This window comes from Rhea pennata, chromosome 5 (assembly GCF_028389875.1).
Source record: "Rhea pennata isolate bPtePen1 chromosome 5, bPtePen1.pri, whole genome shotgun sequence".
NCBI lineage: Eukaryota > Metazoa > Chordata > Aves > Rheiformes > Rheidae > Rhea > Rhea pennata.
Window position 1 is genome coordinate 43696660 of NC_084667.1, and position 22588 is coordinate 43719247.

General features: G+C 51.8%; 2 protein-coding genes across 8 annotated transcripts in view; both read left to right on the forward strand.

Moving 5' to 3' along the window:
• The window catches only part of NUP160 (nucleoporin 160), a 33210-nt gene extending 26270 nt beyond the window's left edge, over positions 1 to 6940 (forward strand). For both annotated transcript variants that reach the window (XM_062577412.1, XM_062577413.1), the window contains 7 exons: positions 115 to 225; positions 866 to 989; positions 1820 to 1921; positions 2004 to 2145; positions 4908 to 5033; positions 5487 to 5591; positions 6400 to 6940. In XM_062577412.1, coding sequence (XP_062433396.1) covers positions 115 to 225; positions 866 to 989; positions 1820 to 1921; positions 2004 to 2145; positions 4908 to 5033; positions 5487 to 5591; positions 6400 to 6486 — 797 coding nt within the window. In that variant the 3' untranslated portion in view covers positions 6487 to 6940. The remainder of the gene's footprint in view (positions 1 to 114; positions 226 to 865; positions 990 to 1819; positions 1922 to 2003; positions 2146 to 4907; positions 5034 to 5486; positions 5592 to 6399) is intronic.
• A 1235-nt stretch (positions 6941 to 8175) lies between these two features.
• Positions 8176 to 22425, forward strand: FNBP4 (formin binding protein 4). 6 transcript variants are annotated; one of them, XM_062576410.1, is made up of 17 exons: positions 8176 to 8326; positions 8543 to 8623; positions 10075 to 10211; positions 10462 to 10651; positions 10996 to 11143; positions 11247 to 11370; positions 11663 to 11998; positions 12431 to 12641; positions 14885 to 15003; positions 17634 to 17738; positions 18030 to 18163; positions 18488 to 18585; positions 19137 to 19315; positions 19920 to 20153; positions 20525 to 21040; positions 21558 to 21715; positions 22261 to 22425. In XM_062576410.1, the coding sequence occupies exons 1-17, from the start codon at positions 8191 to 8193 to the stop codon at positions 22349 to 22351; spliced, it is 2997 nt and encodes a 998-aa protein (XP_062432394.1). In that variant the 5' UTR covers positions 8176 to 8190; the 3' UTR covers positions 22352 to 22425. The 6 variants fall into 6 exon arrangements, with proteins under 6 accessions (XP_062432394.1, XP_062432396.1, XP_062432395.1 ...); XM_062576412.1 differs by having other exon boundaries at positions 14888 to 15003; XM_062576411.1 differs by having other exon boundaries at positions 11250 to 11370.
• Positions 22426 to 22588: the final 163 nt, after the last annotated feature.

Here is a 22588-nt window from a genome sequence, read left to right on the forward strand (position 1 = left end):
TCAGTGCTTGGCTGTGATGTGACTCTAGGATGACAGAGGGGTGTAGACATTCTGCACGATCCTGTATGAGTCCTTTTTAAAATGCTAAAAGCCATTAATTTATATGTGATACAGCAACACGCCAAATTGAGATCCTGGAGCTGGAGGATTTGGAAAGGGAGTGTGTGTTGGCCCAGATCCGGCTGACTCTGGTTCAGCATGACTTGTCAACAGCTGCTGTGGCAGGTAAGAGAGGGACACAGAGCAACCACCTCTAACTTCCTCATGGTTTTTGTTAGTTGCAGCACATGCAGTTGTAGTTCAAGCAAGTAAGCAACAGTTATGTTCCATTCCAAAGGAAAAAACAGGAGCTGGCATTGACAGTGCAGCTCACCTCCCTGACATGAAACACTGCCACCAATTTTACCAGCTTTGGAGAGGCGGATCCTGAAAACCACTTTTAAGTCTTCCACTTTTTGGAGGGTTTCTGCCAAGCTCTTATTAGGCAATCTGCAGCATGGGACATGTCCCCTTCCCATCTGCCTAAATGATAGCAGAATTTGGAGGTGGACTAAGTATTGCTACTTCTGTCCCTCTCCCAGTTGGGGTCTTATTCTTAGATGCATCCGTATGTTACTGTGCTCTAATGAGGAGCACTGCTGCTTTGTGCAATCCCTGTGGGGAATGCTCCTGGGCTCGTGAGATGCTCCTGACACCAAGAAGACCTCAAACCATACAATGAGTAATATGGCTGTAATGTATTTTATATTTGGCCATTGGTGTGGTGCCACTGTAATTCTGTCATTGAACCGCATGGGGTCAGGCACCAATAAGCCTGGGGGGCTGTGACAGGGGAAGGTGTTTACCTCAACCTTGTTCCCTGCAGGCAGCTCTACTCCCGAGGAAACGGTTGCTCTCCTGGTCCGAGCTGGCCTCTTTGACACCGCCATAAGTCTGTGCCAAACTTTCAAACTTCCCTTGACACCCATCTTTGAGGGACTCGCTTTCAAGTACGTAATGAGCATCTACTTCTTCCCTTGGGTGACACACAACTGGAGAGTCTGGCGTTGTTGTGATGTTTGCAGAGTGCAGCTTGCAGCTTCCTAGGCTCAGAAGCCAGAGCTGCCCTTACCTGTAGCTGCTGGTTTAGTGGTTTTGAGATGGAACTTACTCCTGACACCTGAAAAGGAAAAATGCAAGAGCCTTGCCGAGCAGGTAGTGGAAGGGAGATTTCTCCCTTGTCTCAGGAGGGAGAGCTGACACGTTACAGTCACAGACAGCCCTGACACAGGCACAGTCATCATCTGGAAACACTTCTGGTAGGCTGGCTCATGACATGCTCCTGTTGATACTCAGTGAGCTGCTTACAGAAGATTTGTTCAAGCCGTTCGGCAGCTCTTGAACAGTGGTTGGCAGAGCATTTGCTCTTCTGTCTGATCTCCTCTGTGCTGTTTGCTCTCATGCCTCATCTGTAACCTCAGGATTCCTCTTTTCCTTTACCCTTTCACGCTTATACAAGATGTGTTGTGTCTGCAGAGCCATTTGGGAGCTCTGCTGTGACCTGTTCCTTGGCTGGATGTGTTGAGGGGCCCCTCTTACCTAGGCTCAGGCCCTAAAGCTTGCAAACAGAGTATGTATTAATTCCTCTTTGGCACTTTGAGCAGCTTAGAAATCACTCTAATAGTCTTTTTTTTTTCCTGCCAAGCCAGTTAATTCATAGGTGTTGTTTGGGAATAGTCCTGTGCTTGTTGACTCCACTGGCAGCTGTGGCAAGGCAGGACACAAGGGCTGTGCTCTGAAGGTGGTCATGTTTGCACTGTACCTGCTCTGTATGTTCCAGGTGCATCAAACTGCAGCTGGGAGGGGAAGCGGCACAAGCAGAGGCTTGGGACTGGCTTGCAGCAAACCAGCTTTCTGCACTGGTTACCACCAAGGAGTCCAGGTAGGCCCTCATCATCTGTGGGAGAGGAGTGTGTGTCTTTGTGCTGCGGGCATGGCTTCTGAGGGGAAGTGTTGTCTTGCAGTGCCACAGACGAAGCCTGGCGACTGCTGTCATCCTACCTTGAACGTTATCCATCCCAGAACAGTCTGTACCATCGCTGTGTCATCAACAAGCTCATGGCACACGGAATACCTCTGCCCAACTGGCTCATCAACAGCTACAAGGTAAGAATTTGGAGAGGGTAGCTGCTCAGCACGTCTGTAGTAGCTCGGGCCAAAACCCAGTCACAGAATCGCAGAATGGTTGAGGTTCAAAGGGACCTCTGGAGATTGAGCCCAACTCCCCTGCTCAAGCAGGCTCACTTAGAGCATGTTAGATGGGATTGCATCCAGGTGGGCTTTGAATATCTCCGGAGAAGGAGACTCCACAACCCCTCTGGGCAACCTGTTCCAGTGCTCCGTCACTCTCACAGTGAAGAAATTCCTTCTCATATTCAGGCAGAACTTCCTGTGGTTCAGTTTGTCCCCATTGCCTCTTGTCTTGTCACATGGGACAACTGAAAAGAGTTTGTCCCCATCCCCTTGACACTCTCCCTTCAGGTACTTATACACATTGATAAGATCTCCCCTCAGTCTTCTCTTCCCCAGGCCGAAGAGGCCCAGCTCTTGCAGTCGTTCCTCGTGTAGGGCAGATGCTCCAGTCCTCTGACCATCTTCGTAGCCCTGTGCTGGACTCTCTCCAGTAGCTCCATGTCTCTCTTGTACTGGGGAGCCCAGAGCTGGACACAGGACTGGAGATGAGGCCTCACCAGGGCTGAGTAGAGGGGCAGGATCACCTCCCTCGACCTGCTGGCAACACTCTTTCCAATGTACCCCACGATACCATTGGCCTTCCTGGCCACAAGGGCACCTTGCTGACTCATAGTCAACTTGTCATCCACGAGCACTCCCAGGTCCTTCTCTGCAGAGCTGCTCTCCAGCAGGTCAGCCCCCAGTTTGTACTGGTGCATAGGATTAGTCCTCCCTAAGTGCAGTGCCCTGCACTTGTGCTTGTTGAACCTCAGGAGGTTCCTCTCTGCCCAGTTCTCCAGCATGCCCAGGTCTCTCTGTATGGCAGCACAGCCCTGAGGTGTATCAGCTGCTCCTCAGCTGTCAGCAAACTTGCTGAGGAGGCACTCTGTCCCTTCATCCAGGTCATTGATGAATAAGTGGAACAGGACGGGACCCAGTACTGATCCCTGGGGAACTCCACTAGCCACAGGCCTCCAACTCAACTCTGTGCTGCTGAGCACAACCCTCTGAGCTCTGCCTTTCAGCCAGTTCTCAATCCACCTCACTGTCCACTCATCTAGCCCACACTTCCTGAGCTTGCCTAGGAGGATGTTATGGGAGACAGTGTCGAAAGCCTTGCTGAGGTCAAGGTGGACAACATTCACTTCCCTCATCAACCCAGCCAGTCATTCCATCATAGAAGGCTAGCAGATTGGTTAAGCAGGATTTCCCCTTGGTGAATCCATGCTGACTACTCCTGACCACTTTCTTTTCCTCCACATGCTTAGAGATGACATCCAGAATGTTCCATCACCTTTCCAGGGATGGAGGTGAGACTGGCCTATAACTTTCTGGGTCCTCCTTCTTGAAGACAGGAGCGACACTGGCTTTCTTCCACTCCTCAGGCACCTCTCCTGTTCTCCATGACCTTTCGAAGATGGAGAGTGGCCTGGCAACAATATCTGCCAGCTCCCTCATTACGTGTGGGTGCATCCCATCAAGGCACATAGATTTGTGGATGTCAAATTTGGCCAAAAGATCTCTAACCCGATCCTCCTCGACCAAAGGGAAGTCTTCCTTTCTCCAGACTTTCTCCGTTGTTTCCAGGGTCTGGGATTCCTGAGGGCTGCCCTTAGCAGTAAAGACCAAAGCAAAGGAGGCATTCGGTAACTCTGCCTTCTCTGTAGCCTTTGTCACCAGGGTCTCCACCCCATTCGGCAGCAGGTCGACATTTTCCTTAGTCTTTCTCTTGCTACTAATGTATTTGAAGAAGCCCTTCTTGTTGTCCTCGACATTCCTTGCCAGATTTAATTCCAAATGGGCCTTAGCCTTCCTCATCGCATCCCTGCATACTCTGACAACATTCTTATATTCCTCCCAAGCAGCCTGTCCCCTCTTCCACATTCTGTATCCTTTCCTCTTCTGCTAGAGTTTTACCAGGAGCTCCTTGCTCATCCATGCAGGTCTCCTGCTCCCTTTGCTGGACTTTTTACTCATAGGGATGCACTGCTCTTGAGCTTGGAGGAAGTAATGCTTGAATACTAGCCAGCTCTCCGCCCCCCCCCCCTTCCCTCTAGGGCCTTAACTGTGGGATTCCTCCAAGTAGGTCTCTGAAGAGCCCAAAGTCCACTCTCCTGAAGTCCAGGGTTGCAATCCTGCTTATTGGCTTGCTTCCTCCACACAGGATCCTGAACTCCACCATCTCATGGTCACTGCGGTCAAGGCTGTCCCTAACCTTCATGTCTCCAACCAGTCCTCCTTTGATGGTTAGGACAAGGTCCAGCATGACACCCCCCTTGTTGGCTTCCCCACCACCTGTGTCAAAAAGTTATCATTGATGCTCTGCAGGAGCCTCCTGGACTGTTTGTGCCTAGCTGTATTCTTCCAGCAGACATGAGGGTGGTTCAATTCTCCCATGAGAACCAGGGCCTATGATAGTGAGGCTACTTCCAGCTGTCTGTAGAAGGCCTCATTGACTTCCTCTTCTGGCAGTCATCCTGGCTGCTAGCCTTTGCTTTGGCAAGCATGTTCCCAGCCAGACACTTGCTGGCTACATGTCACCTTTCCTGCCTCCCTGTTGCCCCAGCTCTGGGAACCTGTGCTGGATACCTTGTGCCTGTTACTGGGACTTAATTCCTCTAAGCATCATAGTAGTTCTTTAAAGCACTCCCTGGCAAAAAAAGGGCCATGGTGACAGCAATCCCCTTTACTTGCAGAAAGTGGATGCTGCTGAACTGCTGCGTCTCTATTTGAATTATGATCTGCTGGAGGAAGCTGTAGATCTGGTCCTGGAATACGTAGATGCTGTGCTCGGCAAAGGTCACCAGTATTTTGGAATTGAGGTGAGCTTATCTCCAGAATGGGATGTGTTGTGCTGCCTTTGCAACATTAGCTTCTTAGGTAGCAGTTCCCCTTTCTTTCCTAGTTGCTTCTCCTGAAGGAACAACTGAGCAGAAGCTATGAGTTGCCTCATGCTCAGAGCATAAGGCATAAGGGTGGGTGGCAGAGCAGCTCTTTCATCAGCAGCCTGCAAGCAGGTGCCTCTGTTTAATTCTAGCATGCTTCCTTGGGGCAGTTCACTGCTCTGTGTTGGGGTTTTTCTGTAAGAATGACTTGGATGCTCCCAGGAAAAATTAGTGTGAATAATCCACTCTAGAGACCACCCTTTAGTGTGTGTAGAATAACAAGCAGGTGTTGGAAGCAATTGTAGTTGTGAGCTCTTGCTCACCCTGAAAGTGGAGAGGAGTGTTTCTGCCATGAGCACCACACAACATAAGGTTTCCTTTTCTTTCCAGTTCCCTCTGTCTGCTACAGCCCCAATGGTGTGGCTGCCCTATACCGCTATTGACCAGCTGCTCCAAGCCTTACGAGAAAGCACCACCAACCAACACAACATCGTGGTAGGTAAAGCTTCCAGCCCATATGCAAAGAACACTGGCTTGCTAGGGAAAATAAAGGGTGCTCACAAACATCCTGTTTGGGGAGTGAGGGTTACCAGGGAGCAAGTGGGAACAGGAGGCTGTGAAAGAAGTCACTGCAGTTCAGACCTTGGTGAGGAGGAGCTGGAGGGTTGGATGCCCAGAGTATGTGCCAGGTGATAGGAGCTGGAGTTCCTAACTCCCTTGCCTTGCTGCACAGCACAAGTCCTCTCACATATGGCTGGGGCATTCTGCAGGAGGCTTCTAATTGCGATTAGAAGAATGGGATTGGGAATCCCCATCCAAATGGGGATGTCGTACCAAGAAAGCTGATTTCAAGGGAAACCTGACAAAGGGCAGTGCAGGTGATGCTTGTGTTCTGCACTAGATGCAGAGCAGGGCGTGTGCCTAGAGGGAATCTGCAGGAAGGGAACTGGAACTGAGTGCATGAAACCGGGGTAGGTGACCCTCGGACACTCAGTGATACCTGAGGCAGGCTACTGGTTGGGGGAAAGGAGCTGATGGATAAGACAAATTAGGAACAAAAGGTGGTGAACAATCTTTGAGGGCAGCTGTTCCATCTTGTGACATCTGTGTCCTAGAGTCCTCCCAATGGTGGGGAGAGACCCCCAAAAACTGCTGCTTTCAAGGGAGACTCAGGAGTGCAGCCCTGCTAGCTGCTGGCTCCTCTTGTGTACAAGCAGAATAAAGATGAGACTGGTGCTTGAGACAAGGAGATGGAAGCAAAGCATGTTGCTTGTTTCTGATGGCTGCTTTGCCTCTTGCCTAGCTCTACCAGAAGGTACATGACAAGATGGAAGACTATCAGCAGAAGGTCAGCATGGCCACCCGAGACCGCTTGTACCGGTGCAACTAGCAGTAGCCCAATCTGTGCAGCGTTGACCACTGTCCAGTGCCTGGAGAGACCTGGATCTGGGGCCCAGAACAGCTTGTACTCAAGGTGACAGGTCTTTGTGACACTGTCAACCAAGGCCTGCCTCTGTGAGTTGACAAAGTCCCACTCTTTGCTCACTCAGCTGGTGGTGCTATTTTTAGTCATTTTTCCATAATGGTCCCATTCAGGGGGACAAAGTATATTTTCAATGTGTCAAATATGCATCCGCATATCCTTTGGGGGTATCAGCAGTTATTAACAAAGAACACTGGCTTAATATGGTGTGTTCAGTACGCCCTGCCTCTTTTTACTGAACTCCTTTGCCAGGGGAAATACTGTCTTTCTCATGCTGTATGATACATAGAAAGTTTTGTCATTTCTTTTATTTATTGTGGTGTTTTTGAATGACCTTTAATAAAAGAAAACATTACTACAAGCCTGAGTCAAGACTGTTGAGTGACTGAAAACTGATATTTTCTACACTTTTGCTGCCTGCTAAGGGGGACATTCTGGGAGCACAGTGGCAGCTTTAGCAGGGTTTGGATGGTAAAGTGCAGACTATAGGGACCCTACACCAGGCTCCTGCATGTACACTGATTTCTTGCTGGGGACCTTCTGTAGAAGTCCAAGTGGGAACATTATGGGCTCATCTCATTGATGGATGACCTGCAAGCTCCCTGTCAGTGTTCAAACCACTGCTCAGGACTGTGATGGTCTCATGTGCTCCTTTAATATGGTTGGAGCAGTCGCCGATGCGAGAGATCATCCACTGTAAGCGTGCAAGTCTGAGTTGCTGACTTTGAAGCCCTTTGTTCTCCCCGTTTCAGCTTGTGGAGGGTGTTGACATGCTTCGGGGGCCTGCTTTAGCCAGTGGTCTTGGCAGACAGGAGAGGGAAAAGTCACAGATCATGAGAAATGCAATGTGAGCTGCAACTCCTGTAGTCCCAGCTGCATTTACCCACTAGCTGTTACAAGTCCTGAACTGAGGGCCTGCCTCCTTTTGTGCTTTAGTGGCCGTTGTGGCACAAAGCGCTTGTGATGGTGACCCATCCTGGCTGAGCCTGGTATGCGCTGGGCTTTCCTTTCCTCCTATGGGAGGAGGATATTTCCCAAACATCCTCCCTGTGGACAAAGGGCTGGTGGAGCCGTGGAAAAGCAGAGCCAGCATGTATTGTACTGCTGCTCCTGGAGGCTCTTGGCCCCCTCCTCCCTGCAGCTCAGGGGCTTTGAGCCAGGTGCAGCTTCTAGGAATTTATTAGACCTCAGCAAGTTTCTGCTCTGAATGTCTCAGGGTCAAGCCACACGCTTCAACTATACGGCTGATGTGCAGGATGGAGCCGAACGACTCACCCCTGTAGCTCGTCTCGTCGCTCAGGGGCAGGACGGGGTTATAGGGCTGAGCTACGACACGCAACGATAGGTCCTAAGCGCAGCTCCGGGCCGCAGGCCCCAGCAGCCGCCCGCCAACAACGGAGCGAAGCGGGCGGGGGCGGGGCGGCGCGCGCGGCACCACCCTGCCCCGCCCCCACTCCGCGGCACGCGCAGGCGCAGACCCGCCGCCCAACACCCACTCCGCGGGCGCGCGCAGGCGCAGACCCGCCGCCCCGCGCCACCCCCACTCCGCGGGCGCGCGCAGGCGCAGACCCGCCGCCGCCGCGCGCCGCACCCGCTGCCGCCGCCGCCGCCATGGGGAAGAAGTCTCGCGCCGCGCCGGGCCGCCGGCCTATCCTGCAGCTGTCGCCGCCGGGCCCGCGCCCCGGCGGCCGTGACGAGGCGGCGGCGACGCCGCCGGCTGAGGGGGCCGAATCGGGCTCTGAGCCGGGTACGGCCGCGGCGGGCCGCGCCACGGGGAAGCGGAGGGGGAGGGAGCGCTTTGTTGGCGGGGCGCGGCCTAGTGGCGCCAGGGCCTGGCGGCGGCGCCGCGGCCACGTAGTAGCCCCGCGGTGGCGGGTAAGGCCTGCGGGGCCTGGGGCGGGGGGACCCCGCGGGCGAGGCCTGGCGGCGCCGCCCGTTTAACAGTCGCCCTCTCTTACCACAGACGAGCCCGAGGTGGTGGCGGAGCCCCCCCGCAGTGCTCCCAACCCGCCGCCCGCCGGCCCCGCCGCTGTCAAGCCCACAGGTACGGCCGTGAGGCGGGCGGGAGTGGCCCTCCGTTCCCCCCTTGGGAAGGGGGATCTCCGTGGATGGGGGGGGGAGGAGTTTGCCGCCGTAACGGCTTGGGGGGGGGGTTGAGGGGGAGTGTTTCTTCTTCCTTTAATGTATTTCTTAAGATTTTGGGGGGCGGGAGATTCCACCCTCCTCCATGTTGGAGGGGAGTGAGGACATTTTCTCCCCTACTTCCTGCATGGGGACGATTGCTCCCCCATAAGTGCCCCCGCCCCCCGAGAGGTGCGATTGCCCCGTTTAAGTGTGGTTTTTAGGGAGGAGGAGCATGCGATTTCTGCTCTTCACGGGATTTTAGGGAGAGGGAGGAATGCATTTGCCACTCTTGCAGTGTGTTTTGGGGGAGTGGAGAGATTGCGTGGCTTAAGTCATCCCCTACTTTGGAGGGGGAGTTGTGACTGTCCTCTAAAGTGCTGTGTTGAGAGGAGGTGGACATCATCTCCCCACACCAGTATTTTTTTATTATTATTTTGGAGGGAGGTATTGGTTCTACTCTGTTAGTGTTTTGTTTTTGAGTGGGGGAGGAAGTGATTTTTTTCCCCTCTTACTTTTTTTTTTTTTTTTTTTTTTTAACGGAGGAGGGAGGATAGTTTCCCTCCTCCCAACCTTCAGGAGATGTTGAGTGGTTTTTTTTTTTTTTTTCTGCTCCATGTGGTGGATGGGAGTGCTGGATGCCTCCCCCCACGCCAGTGGTCTTTAGAGTGAAGGAGGAGGATGTTCTCCCACCCCAGTGATTTAGTGGTGGGGCAAATGGCCCTGCAACTGTTTTTAAGAGGGGTGGGAGGTGTTTTTCTCTGCTGCATTTTTGTCTCAGGGCTGCCTGTTTCGCCCTAAGAAGGTTAGGGCTGCCAGCCCTGAGCGGAAGAGGGACGGGGTGGGGGGTGGTTCTGGGGCGGCTCTGGCTGGATGTGTGTAGCAGGAAGGATGTGCCTGCACCGCCTCCCAACCGCACTGGGCCCTGCGCAGCCTGGCTCCGCTCCGTGATGGTGACGTGCTGCTCTAGCTGCGCAGTTCGCTCCTCCTCATGTCATGAAGGGGTTGGCTCTCTCCTTGTATGCTTCGCAGGATTAACAGGGAGAGAGAATCCAGCCAAGCGGCTGGTTGGATCCATTTCTGTTCTGCAGCAGGATGGGCCCTGATCTCAGTGTACATCCAGGGGAGCTCACAATTAATGGCTTGGAGGCAGTGTGTGTTGAGCAGATGCATGAATGTGTATATAGAGCTCTTATTTATTTATTTTAAATATGTCATCGCTTGCTTACTCCCTGTGAGCTTTTTGTAGTTTGACCCGTACAGGTTTCTTACCTCACTCTGAAAACCAAGATACCCAGATGCTGAACTGTTTTGATTTTCCTTTTCACAATATATTTCTGTCACAGCCTATTGCTCTTCTCTTCTCCCTGCCAGGAGGCTTGTGTTTGCTTGGTGCGTATGCAGACAGCGATGATGAAGAGGGTGAAACTCCTGAGAAGTCGACACATTCCACAGATGCAAATGGAAATAATTCAACAGACATTGACAGCACGCTGGCAAACTTTCTGGCGGTTAGTGAAGCTTGTTTGTGGCTCTGGGGAGTGCTGAGGGCAGTGGGGAGACAGGGCAGAGGGGAGTTTTCTCCATGCGAAGAAACCGCATCACAGGGGAAAGAAGGGGGTTGTAGATAAAAAGGTTAGTTTCATGGTCCTAGATGTGGTCCTTTGCCCGTTTGTAGGCACTTTGGTTGTCCCATTACCCAGACAGCCCACTTTCTCCTCTGGGATTTCAATTCATCTTGTGATGTTCATGTTTTTAAAGGAGATTGATGCCATCACAGCTCCTTCACAGCCTGCTGAGTCCACGGCTGCAGCCTCCGCTCCACCTCCCACACCTCCACGCCCCGAGCCCAAGGAGTCTGGGTCAGGTCACTCCTCAGCCACTGCCAACGGCACAGGCTCCGCTCAGGCCTCAGAGTGGCAGTATGACACGCAGTGCTCGCTGGCAGGAGGTGAGCATGTCTCTGGGTCCTCAGTGCCAGGGCTGTGGGTGTCCTCTGCTGCGCCCATCCTGGGGGACTGCTCTCCCCTTCCTTATTTGTCTACAGACACCTCTAGTGATGTGATTCTAGGGAGGGTGTTTTGCTGTGGTTTCCAAGGGTGACATTCTGGGTGACCAGCAAATGCCAGGGGTTCCTGTTTGCTAAAGGGAAGTGAGGGCAGGTGACAAGTGACTTACGGCAAGGAAGGGCACGGAGTGACAACTGCCTGGGGAACTGATGTCAGAGCTGGCTGGCACCAAGATGCCTCCTCTGTGTGTCCAGTGGCTGACAGCCATTCTTTGTTTCCTCACCAGTGGGTGTAGAGATGGGTGACTGGCAGGAAGTGTGGGACGAGAACACTGGCTGTTACTATTACTGGAACACTCAGAGTAACGAGGTGACCTGGGAACTGCCACAGTATCTCGCAACACAGGTTCAGGGTCTGCAGCACTACCAGCACAGGTAAGAATCACCCAGGCCTGCAGCACTTGGCCCATCAGCAGCAAGGGGGTGTAAAAGGGACTTACCCCTGTGCCAGCCCTTCACTCTCTCTCCTCTTCCTCAGCAGCACAGCGGCAGGTGCGAATGGGAGTTTTGTAGTGACTACAGACCTGTACCCCCAGGAAAAAGGGGTTGCTACAGGCAGTGTGAGCCGTGGGGCCAGCCTTGCCAAGCGAGAGGTGAAGAAGGTCAGTCAAACAATCCAAGCACCAAGTACTTGTTGCCTTAATGCCTGTACACATGCCCTTTTTGGTTTCCTCAGTTGTGGGTGGGTCAGGCTGCTCCAGTAAAAGCATTTGCATGCTGGAGAGGGGCCCCGGGTGCCCTGAGGGTGTGGGCCTGCTCAGGCTTCTTCCTCTGTGGGTTGGGGATCTCCTTTGCTGCTTGGGGAAGATCTTGCTTTGGGGTTGGCTGGTGGGGGAGCAGTGCTGCTGCTACTGTCAGCCCGTGCAATGCTTTATTCCTGTGCACATCCTTCAGGAAGTGAATGAAGGCGTGCAAGCCCTCTCCAATAGTGAGGAGGAGAAGAAGGGGGTGGCTGCATCCCTCCTGGCACCTCTCCTGCCTGATGTGGTGAAGGAGGAAGAGGAACGTTGGAGAAGAAAGGTGATCTGCAAAGAGGAAGTTGAGCCACCTCCAGAAGAGGAAGCAAAAGCAGAAGTAGTGGCTGCCCCCAAAGAGTCGGAGCCTTGCAGGCATCCTCTGGAAGACACACTGCAAGAGGATCTGTGTAGTGTGGTGCAGTCAGGGGAGAGTGGTGAGGAAGAGGAGGAGCAAGACACCCTTGAGCTGGAGATGGTGCTAGAGAGAAAGAAGGTAATGGGGAGACTTTTTTCACAGAAATAAGGCCATGGCTGCAGTGAATGAATAGTGTTAGCGAGTGGCTTTTAGGGAAGCTGAGGGAAGGGTGTGTCTTGTTAGAAATAATACAAGGAAAATGTTTGCAATTCTTGTATGGCTCCTTTGAGAGAGAAACTGCAATTCCTATACAAGTCCTCTGCTGGCATGGGCTCCTAATGGAGCTGGAAGCTGATCAGCCACTGCCTCGCATGGATGCTGCTGGCAATAGAGGAGCCATTAGTGAACTCCTGCTTTCTCTTCGCTGTTATTACCACAGTGTTCTGATTACAGCAGCTATTCGTGTCTGTTATTTCGTATATCTTCTCTACTTCTTGTAAGTCACCATGGCTGCTGTCCTAGTTTTGGTCAGGTCCCTGTAGCGCCATTCACCGTCTTGTCCCTTCACAGGCAGAACTGCGTGCCTTGGAAGAGGGAGATGGCAGTGTTTCGGGCTCCAGCCCGCTTTCCGATGGGAGCCAGTCAGCCTCACAGGATGCAACTCGCAGACTGGCCTCCAAGCGAGGGAAATGGAAACTGTTTGTTGGAGCTGCCAGCCCAGAGTCTACTAGTCGAGGCTCCAGCAAAACGGGCCGAGACAGCCCAGAAGCTGGTGAAGCAGGTAATTTGAACAGCTCCCCTTGGAGGGAGAAGCTGGCAATCTGAAAGTCTGCAGCCCTCTCCCACCAGAGTATCTTTTACCCACTATTGGCCAAAGAAGCAGCTCACGTGGGAGATACGAAGTCTCACTCTGTGTGTATAGAAATCAGGATATGGTAGATGAGGTATCTGTGTAGAGCAGAGCCAGGCCTGCAGGTGTGATTTCCACTGCTGTTGCAGCAGAGTATGCAAGTGTACAGTAACATCTGGCAGGCTCAGGATGGTGCTGGGGATAAGATGATGCTCTTCCACATTCTTTCCTTTATCCAGTGATTAAGTAAAATTAGGAGAGTGCACATATTCAACAATATCAGAAAAAGGAATGCAGAAGTGTGATAACGGCTGCTTCATGCCCCATTGCCTTGCACTTTCCTCCTGAAGTTATAAAGCCTGACCATGATATGTCAAGAACTGTTACCTTCCTCTTTTGAAGTCTGTTTCTCACTAAGTTGCCTGGTAACAGCCTCCAAATTTTGGACTGCTGATCTGTTACTTGAGAGCCAGTCCACCTATTCTCATGTTAGTGAATAAAAAGTATTAGACAGGACTGTACTGTGGGAAAGATCTGATTTGTAAAAGGATTGTTCTTACCTCAGATGCACTGGCTGATTTAACACTTCATTGAGCAGCAGCACCCCTAATGGCAGCACGTGCACTATTACTTATGCCTATGGAGTTTGCTCATGTGTCCATTAGCTCTCTGGCCTTCTGTACTGGTGTGAGAAATACAGCCACTTTATTTTAGAAAGCATGATCAAATGGATTTTAACAGCAGTTTGGCAGATGTTGCCTAGCATCACATAAATCTACTGTCTTGGGAAGTAGTGTGATTGTTGACAATACACTTGAATGCTGTTCATGCTTCATTGAATGTTATGGATGTTGTTTTTACCAATCCTCCAGCTGTCCCCAGTTAGTGGTGGTTATGGCTGGACAGAGTAGCTCTGTGCTAGGGCAGTCCACCCCTAAGTATGCAAGCCCAGCCGCTCCAGAGTTGCTGTCCCCAAACATGCCAGCCAGAGTGCTGCGCTCCATTGCGTCCAAGGAGTCAACGTGTGCCTGGCAGCCCTGTTTCTCCTAAATGTGCCATTCCCTCCTTGGCCTAGGGATGCAGGCCAGCTGCCTGCCTCATAGCAAAGAAAACTTACTGAATGAGATATCTGCTTTTCCCAGAGAAAATACGATACAAAAGTGCCCTATGCTCATACCAATCTGTATCCTGCTGAAATGGGAGATGGTGCCGGTCCTAGGCAGGGGGTGCTGTGAGAGCATGGCTCTTGTGTAAGTATACTTCAGGCAGAAGTGTGAGTGGAACTGCATGGCAAAGTTGTTTGTTCAGGGCGGCTTTTCTAAGTTAAGAGTTTACTGGAAGCTTTTCTGATGTCTTGTACCTTGCAAGCTTGTCAGCAGCTTGCAAGCAGTGTGTGTCTGGAGCCAACTCTTAAACAATAATGCTGTTTTCTCATTTATTGACACCTGGGGAAAAAAGCTGTTATTTTAAAATAACATGTTTAAATTTGGGGGTGTACCCTAGTGTTCCGTGGTAACTGAGAGAATTGTTGTGCTCTTGAAACCTAAGACATACTTGAAATGTGGGGCATGGGGTGTTTTGGGGGTTATTTTGTTTTTTTCCGCTCTTCTTCTCTTCCCCCTCCAACAAAGTTTTTGGTAGGCGTCCCTAACAAAACTTCCCACTTCCTCCTAGGACTTTGTCACTTGGAAAGGTAATTAGCTGCTGCTAACCCATGATATGACTCAAAAGAAGACCTTAATATCTGAACATCTTTTGGGAGCTCTCTTATCTCTTCAATCTTCTGAGCTAATTATCTCAACTTATATATGTATATATACTTTAATCTCTTTTCCTGGAAAAATGTTAAACTGCAGGAGTTCAATGATTGCCTGCCTGGCAGTTTGCTCTCGGTCTGCTGCTTTTAACTTCCATACTCCTGTTCCTCTTTCCTGTCCTTGTTTTGTAATATCTGTAATTCACCATTTTTTGTAATGTCCTTCTGGGAGGAACCCAATCATCTGCAGTACGTGTGTGTGTGACCCTTTCTCCTTTTAAACTCAGCCTTTTGTCATCAGCTCCTGTAGGAAGGAAATTCCCTAGCATGGATGTCTTGGGCCCACTGTGTATGAGAGAGAGGACAGTGCCGTGGTGGTGGTGGGAAAAGGGCTCACTAGTTGTTTCTTCTCCTGCAGCAGCAAGCACAGAAGCAGCTGATGAGAATTCAGAAAAAGAGGCAGAGCCTGAGGAGCCCCAGGAGAAAGCAAAAGTCCAAGGGGCACCAAAAATAGAAGAGGAAGAGCAGGACTTAAAGGTATGGAGATGCAGAGGTGTGTGCTGGTGAGAGTTGTTCCAGTGTGCATAAGAGAATGGCTGGGAGCTCAGTTGCTCCCTGAAGCTGCGAGCAGTGTGCTTTCACCACAGCTCCTGGTCTTTCCCCAGCCTCCATGGTAGTTGCCATGCTGCAGTCAGTGCTGAGGGGTGTTCTCACTGCCTTGGCCAGCTCTGCGCAGAGTACACAAGCTAGCTGGACACTTGAGCCGTTGATATTTAAGCTGTGGGTTTTAACCCAGCCTGTGCAGGGCTAACTTTGCCTGCCTTCCACACCACTGGCAGAACAGCATTGTAGTCTGTGCTGAAAGGGATGGTGGGGGCAGCCCTGGATCTCTGAGCTTTACTGCAAGAACAGCTTGTCTGGCCAGTTCCCTTAGTGTTGGCTTTTCCCTATGAAGGAATGGCTGGCCAGGATCTCTTTAGCCCAGTGTCCTGTCTGCAGCAGAAGCCAGCAGCAAAGGCTTGAAGGGAGTGGGGTGGAGGGGAGGAGAACTGGGCAAAGAATGACCCCTAGGTCATCTTATGAGACAGAGAGCAAATGCTTTTGTTTTGACTTTCTTCCTACTATTAATGATATTACAGTCCTTTCTCAGGTGCCATTTAGTCATCCTGTTTCCAGACTGAAGAATCCGAATCTGTAGCCTCTCTGTCTGGAGGCTGTTGATCTTTGTCATTTTTCCTGTATCTTGGCATCACTTCTTTTTGAGGCAAGAGTGGCCAGAAATTGGCTGTTGGATGCAAGTTGTGAATGCTGTAAGGATTTTTGCAGCGCTGTTTTGATGTTTTTTCTTCTGCTGTCTTCGAAGGCCTGGTTTGCTTTTTTGATGGCAGCTGAATGATACCCAGAGTCCCTCCTAGAGCCGTATAGTTCACTCAGAACTTGCTGCTGTGTGTGCATAGTTATGCGGGGTGCAAGCGGAAATCTTTCCATCTGTCCCTATCAGCCTGTACTTTATTTTGCAGTCATTCAGTACCATGACATCTTCTGCAGCATTGAATTTGCCTTTGAGTAATTTTACTTCATTAGTAAATGTTGTTGCCTCCCTTTGCCAGATGCTTTATATATGGAGAATAGATAGCTCAGGAGAAACCCAGGGACCCAGGGGAAGTGTCTTTCACTGTGAAGACTATTAGTCCTACCTTCATTTCCCATCATTTAATCATTTTTTTTGAGTGTGAAGTGTCTTTTCTGCTTTCCTCATCATAGAGTCAGGCTCTGTCTCCTTTAAAAAAAAAAAAAAAGTAACATAGGAGTTCTGAGACATGATTTCCCTGCATGTAACCTACAAGCCTCTCCAAGTGTATTATATACACAAGTCTGTCCCATTTTTCAATTAAAGAATGCCAGCTGCAAGAATCGTGCTCGCTGGCTTGCTGTGTCCCAGATTCTTCTGAAAGCCTTTGAAATCCTCTAATACTAAAGGTCCTCTATATGATGGACTGTATACTGTAACACATGCAAGATGCCATTAGAGCTATTGGATGAATGTCCATCTGCCTGGTAATTTATATTTGCTGTGTTGGTTTGGGCTAATATCTCTTCTGCCAGTTCATTTTTTTGTAGGAGATTCTCCGGCACCTCTGCTGTGAAATAACCCACTGATGCAGGATCTTTCCTAGCTTACTTGTGTCAGTGTTGATGCAGAGAACTCATTTGGCTGCCTTGGGCTTCTCTAGCACTGCTAGTCTATCTTGCCCATCCCTGTCTCTGGAGATGGATGCTACACTGCTGGCTTTTGAGGCCTTCCGGAGTCTCTTTTGAAGAAAGAAGGAAAAAATTTTCAGAGCCTTCCTTAAAGGAATCTTTTATTTTTTCCCACTTGTGGGCATCTCTCTGTTTCTACTTTTAATTGTTTTGTGGCTTGTATTTGCTTTTATGCAATTTCCCTCAATCAGTCATGTCATAGTGTAACTTGGATTTTTCACTCCTACATGGATGCTGGATTTGAGTAACCATAATCACTATATTCCAGTCTGAATCTTAAAATAGATACTGTCCTTTACTTGAGAGTAAATCCAAAGTTGTTGCTTTTCTTGTGCACTTTCCAGCTAGTTGTGTTGGAAAGTGATGATTTTTAAGAAGCCTGAAAGTACAGGCTGGCCCATTTCCTTTGGGAGATGGTTAAAGTGTTGTTCAATGTTTTCTGCCCCTGTGATTGCTGTGCTATGACTTTGTGGTTGGGGTGCTGAAATGGACTGACTCTGTAGTCTCCTTTGGCTGATTTGAAGTGGTAACTGCCAAGAAGCTGTGGGAGCTGTAGCTGGAAGTGAGGAAAGGTTGGGTGCAAAGGAATGGGATTTGCTGGCATTTTTGCAGGTATCTCCAACTAGTGGAGTCAGAGAAGGTCTTGTGTCCTGCCACCCTGCACAGACCCCATCCCTGAGGGTGCAGGAGGCTGTGGGGCTTATAGGAGGGGGTAACTGGGAAAGTAGAAGTTCAAGATTATTCTTCCTGCTCCTCTTTCCTCCTGCCTGCGCAGGCTGAAGGGCTGTAGGCAGTCCTAACTCCCATTTGCCTGAGGTGACCTTGAGCCACAGGGCTGCAGTGGGTACAGCAGCCTTGTATGCTATCCGAGAACAGCTCTTTACTCTTCCTTTTCTCCTTGGCAGTTTCAAATTGGAGAACTGGCAAATACTCTGACTAGTAAATTGGAGTTTCTTGGCATCAACAGACAATCTGTCTCCAACTTCCACATGCTGCTGTTGCAGACAGAGGTAACGAGGCCTTTTTGTTTTGAAGGGGATCAAAACACTTTCCACCACTCAAGCACCAAGCAGTGGGGGCTGGTGCTGCATGAACCTTGTAACTTCAGGCAGTAGAGTGCCATGTGCATGCCTCCTGCAAGGCCCCTACCCTGTGGTGGGGAGACCATGATTTGCTGGAAGCAGTATCTTCCTTCTGGCCCCCTTGGTCCTGTGCTATAAGGGCCATCCTTGACCACAAGTCCTGTCCTGAAAGCCTTTGGCGCTCTGTCTCAATGGCTTCCCCTACTTCTTGCCCTCTAGACCCGCATTGCTGACTGGCGAGAAGGTGCTCTCAATGGAAACTACCTCAAACGCAAACTTCAAGACGCAGCCGAACAGCTAAAACAATACGAAATAAACGCCACCCCTAAAGGCTGGTCCTGCCACTGGGACAGGTACGCGCTCTCCTACCTTTCTCACCTTTCATCTTTGACATCTCAGACGTGATTTGTGAACATCAACACCTGACGACGTGGTGCCATCCCTCTTGGAGACTGAGAGCAGCTTCTGTTAGCAGTGCTGGGCAGGCAGAGAAACTTCCAGCACTTACAGAGTTTGGGCCAGCCACCAAATTGGAGAATCCAAAGTGATTGCTCAGTGTTTTGAGACGGATCTGATTCACTGATTGGACAGAGCTGGTTTTCACTCTCGCGAGTGTAAAGCGCTGTGGAGGGCGGGCCTGGGGGGTCGCGCATGCGAGAGCTCTGTGAACTTTGCAGGACCTCTGGATCACCTCTTCTGACCAACAGCACTGACAAAGGACAAACTTCAACTCATCGACGGAATGAAGAACAAGATTTCTCTCTCCTGCCAGCAGGTCAGACCCAAACATTTCTTTTTCTATTTGGCTTTCTCGATTAATTTTTCCTTATTTGAAATGTTTGCTCTTTTGTTTTTCAGCTCCCAGATCCGCTCCCTCTTTCTAGCATTCACTGTATGTTTGACACCAAGAGTATCATAAATGCGACCTCCACGCACCACGGGGTAGGGGGGCAGCCACTTCTCTAAACTGGGCTGTTCCCCAATACCTGTTCTGGAGGGTGACTTTAAGCCAGGGCAGTGGCTGAAAGTCCCAATGCTAGCGAGACCTCGCTCTGCTGCACATTGACCTGCTTTCTCAGCCCTCCTCTCTTGGAGCGGAGGGCTCAGGGCTATATTCACAGAGCCAGCAATGCAAATAGCTTTGAGCGAATCGGCTCGGGCCTCTCCTGCCTCTGTCCTCAAAGTTGTTTGTTGCGTTTGTGAATGGCAGCCCTGCTGCAGAGGGTCTTCCCTGTGAGAGCACATTGCTGTCGCAGGCAGGCCTGCCTTAACGTGTCATTTAAGGGGGAGAGAATGTAAAGCCTCGGTTTCTTTCTTGTGATTTAGGGAGCATAGACGCTATTTCTATGTTAACGAGCACTCAGGAGAGTCGCAGTGGGAGTTCCCCGACGGGGAGGACGAAGAGGAAGGACAGCAGACCACTGACAGAAAAGCCGACGGTCCTCCTAAACCACCTCCAAAAGAGAAAGGAGAGCACACCGGGGACTCATCCGAGCACTCCGCAGGTACAGCACAGTGGGGGGCTACGAAGGGTGGGAGCAAAAGTGGTTAGCAGATTGCTGCTGTGGTTTGAGCGTCCTGGCCCAGAAGCAGGTCCCTTTCTGTGCTGTGTTCCCCGCAGACACGCAGCCAGGTTGCTGTGGCACTTCATTGGCCCCCTTGAGCACAGTGGTGCTTAGAGCAGTCCACAGTGCTCCTCGACTCTCTTACCCAGGCATCTAGCAGTAGCTTTACAGAAGCTGGGACAAATGCTACTCCAGTGGCTGAAGTGTCCTGAATCGTTTTAGTTGCCTGGGATTCTAGTAGTGCTCGTGAAGGTGGGATGTAGCAGCTCCTCAAATTGAGGTCTAAGAGCCTGTGGCCTGATCTTTGCAACCCAGTTCCCAGGCAGGGCTCTGGAAGGGAGGCAGTAAGTACCTGTGCTGGGGAGCTGCCTCGAGTGAAGGCAGCAGAGGTGACTGGGGAGCGGTGGGCAGCGCGGTCAGTAGCGTGGGTTTTCAAGCCTGTGTCAATATGTATTCTTCAGGCTCCCTTTGTAAAGAATCCTTCTCAGGCCAAGTTCCTGCTACGTCTCTCATGCCGCTCACTCCATTTTGGACTCTGCTTCAGTCCTCTGTCCCGGTACTCCAACCTCCTTTGCCTTTGGAAATGCCTCCGCCGCCTCCGCCTCCACCAGATTCGCCCCCACCGCCGCCGCCACCACCACCACCGCCTCCTGGAGAAGATGGAGAGATCCAGGAAGTGGAGATGGAAGATGAGGGGGGTGAGGAGCCACCCGCCCCGGGAACGGAAGAAGATGCTCCCCTGAAGCCTCTTCTCCGCCCAGCTGTCAGCAGTGGCCAGGTGAGCAGCAGTTCTGGCAACTGGGGCTAGAACAAGCTAGGCTTGGCCGGTGTCTCTCCATGACCAGGAGCACAGCTCTGTATCTGACTGGCCCTGCTGTGACTGGGCTCCTTTCCTAACCCCACATGGCATGTGCCCCTGATCAGAGTGTGTGACCCACAAAGTACTGGGACTAGGGAGATAGGAGGAGAGTGTGAGCCCAGGGAGAAGGGGCCGCAAAGGCAACGTAGAGAACAGGATGGCGCTGGTAGGGTAGCAGAGCAGCAAAGCCCCCAGCTCAGAAGGCCTGTCTGGGCACCGCTGCTGTTTTGATTTGACCAAGCCTTGGGGCCTGTTGACCCAGCTCTCATCCTTGATTCTCTCCCTTCCAGGGTGCTATTGAAACTAGCCCTGCCTCTCTGCTCTCTACCAAGTCTCAGAAGAGGAAAGCTGTGGAGATGAGCCCGGGGTTGATGCAACGAACAGCCACCATTGGCAGCTGCCCTGTCATCTACAGCCAGCCCCTCATGGCTGCCAGCAAGTATCAGCCTTCAGCTGTGCCCCTTGGCTCCCTGCGGCCACGGCAGCGCCTGCAAGGCGAGATCCAAAGCCGCACCAACCTCCGCATTGCTCCAGGGCATGCAGGCCCTCAGCCTGCAGGACTGGGTCTACAGTCTGCCTACTTGGGAGTGACAGCACCCGCTGCACCTTCTGTCATGAGCTATTCGGAGTGTGCCATGCCCGTTGGGCTTACTGCTGCCACCATGCAGCCAGCCCCTGCACGAGGAGCCCTGCCTATTGCCAGCACCACAGAGCAGCTGCCTCCCCCACCTCCTCCGCAGCCACCTCCTCCTCCTGCCCCCAAGGCTCTGCCACCGGAGAAACCAAGGAAAGGGAGGAAGGACAAGGTAGGACTGTGCTCTGGTGCCTGGCCGGGAGGGCAGGCAGGGGTGCGTGGGCCACTGCTGTTCCAGGGCTGGAAACCAGGACATCAGGGTCCTGTCCCTGCCTCCAGGGCCTTGCTTTGAGTAGCCTCCCTGGGATGGCTTTCACTGATGGGACTCCAAGAGCTCTGCGGAGCCTCCGCTGCCTTGGGCTGGCCCGCATGCCTCAGTGCCATGGGACAGCAGAAAGGCTCCAGGACTGAGTGAGCCGGATTGAAGCGGCTCCTGTGTTCCCTGGCTGCAGCCAAAACTGCTGGGTTGCTTGTGTGATCTGTAGCTCTGCCTTAAAGCAGCAGCTTGTTCCCTGGCAGCTGTGGCAGCAGAAGGAAGGGATATCGTGGGATAGCTGTGGTGTTCCCTTGCCAGTGTGCAAGGCTGCCCTTCTGCTGGGAGTAACTATAGCTCAGCACCCTCTAGAATCTGCAAGATTCCTCTCCTCTTTCGCCTGCTCTGACTGTGGCCTATGGAATTCCTGGCACAGGGCAAGAAGGGTAAAACGAAGATGCCGTCTCTGGTGAAGAAGTGGCAGAGCATCCAGCGAGAGCTGGATGAGGAAGAGAACTCCAGCTCCAGCGAGGAGGACCGGGAGACAACCGCACAGAGGCGTATTGAGGAATGGAAGCAGCAGCAGCTGCTGAGGTACATGCAGGCTCCGGAGACTGTCTGGGAGCCAGCAGCCCTTCTTGCTGCTGCTCTAGTGCTGCCTAGCTTCAGTGGTGGTGCTGCCTGCCCCAGCTGGAAATGGCTGAGGCGCCTTGGCAGGAACTCCCCTCTTCCCTGAGGAGCCTGCATTCCGCAAGGGACTGGGCAGGTTCCCCTGCTGTGGTGCCTTAGGGCACTGGCTCCTGGTGATCTTCATCCCTCAGGCCCCAGGGAACATGTGAGATCATGGCTTCCATGGAGCAGGATGTCATACAAAGACCCAGATAAACACATACCAGTAGAGTCATGTTCCTGAAGAAGAACTAGTCCTTCAACGGTTACCCACCTGCCGCAAGGCTGCTTTGAGGGAGAAACTCCTTGATGGGCTTCTCCTGGGCAGGGCCATTTCCTTGCTCCCAGGACAGAGGGAGGAGTGGGTGCTTGGGTGTCCAGGCATGGGGGAGATGAAGGAGGCTGGGTGGCAGGCAGTAGCAAATGTCTCCTTGCATCTCCTGGGCTCTAACCCCCATTTGTCCCCACAGTGGTATGGCAGAGAGGAACGCCAACTTCGAGGCACTGCCAGAAGACTGGCGAGCGCGGCTGAAGCGGAGGAAAACCACTTCAAGCACATGAGGCGCGCGGCACTATTTTTTACAGATGTACAGTTTAGACTTGACTGTTGTCCAATAAATTGTAGCAGTTTGGGACATGCTGTCTTGATTGAAGGGATAAACAAAGCTTTCTGGACCCTTGCCCAGCTCAGCTCTAGGACCGCCCCATCCCATCCTGCTCCAACTTCCTGCTGCCCTTGCTCTGCTGGTTGCTAAGTGACCGCGTCCTTGCTCTGGCACCATTAGGGAGAGGGATGAG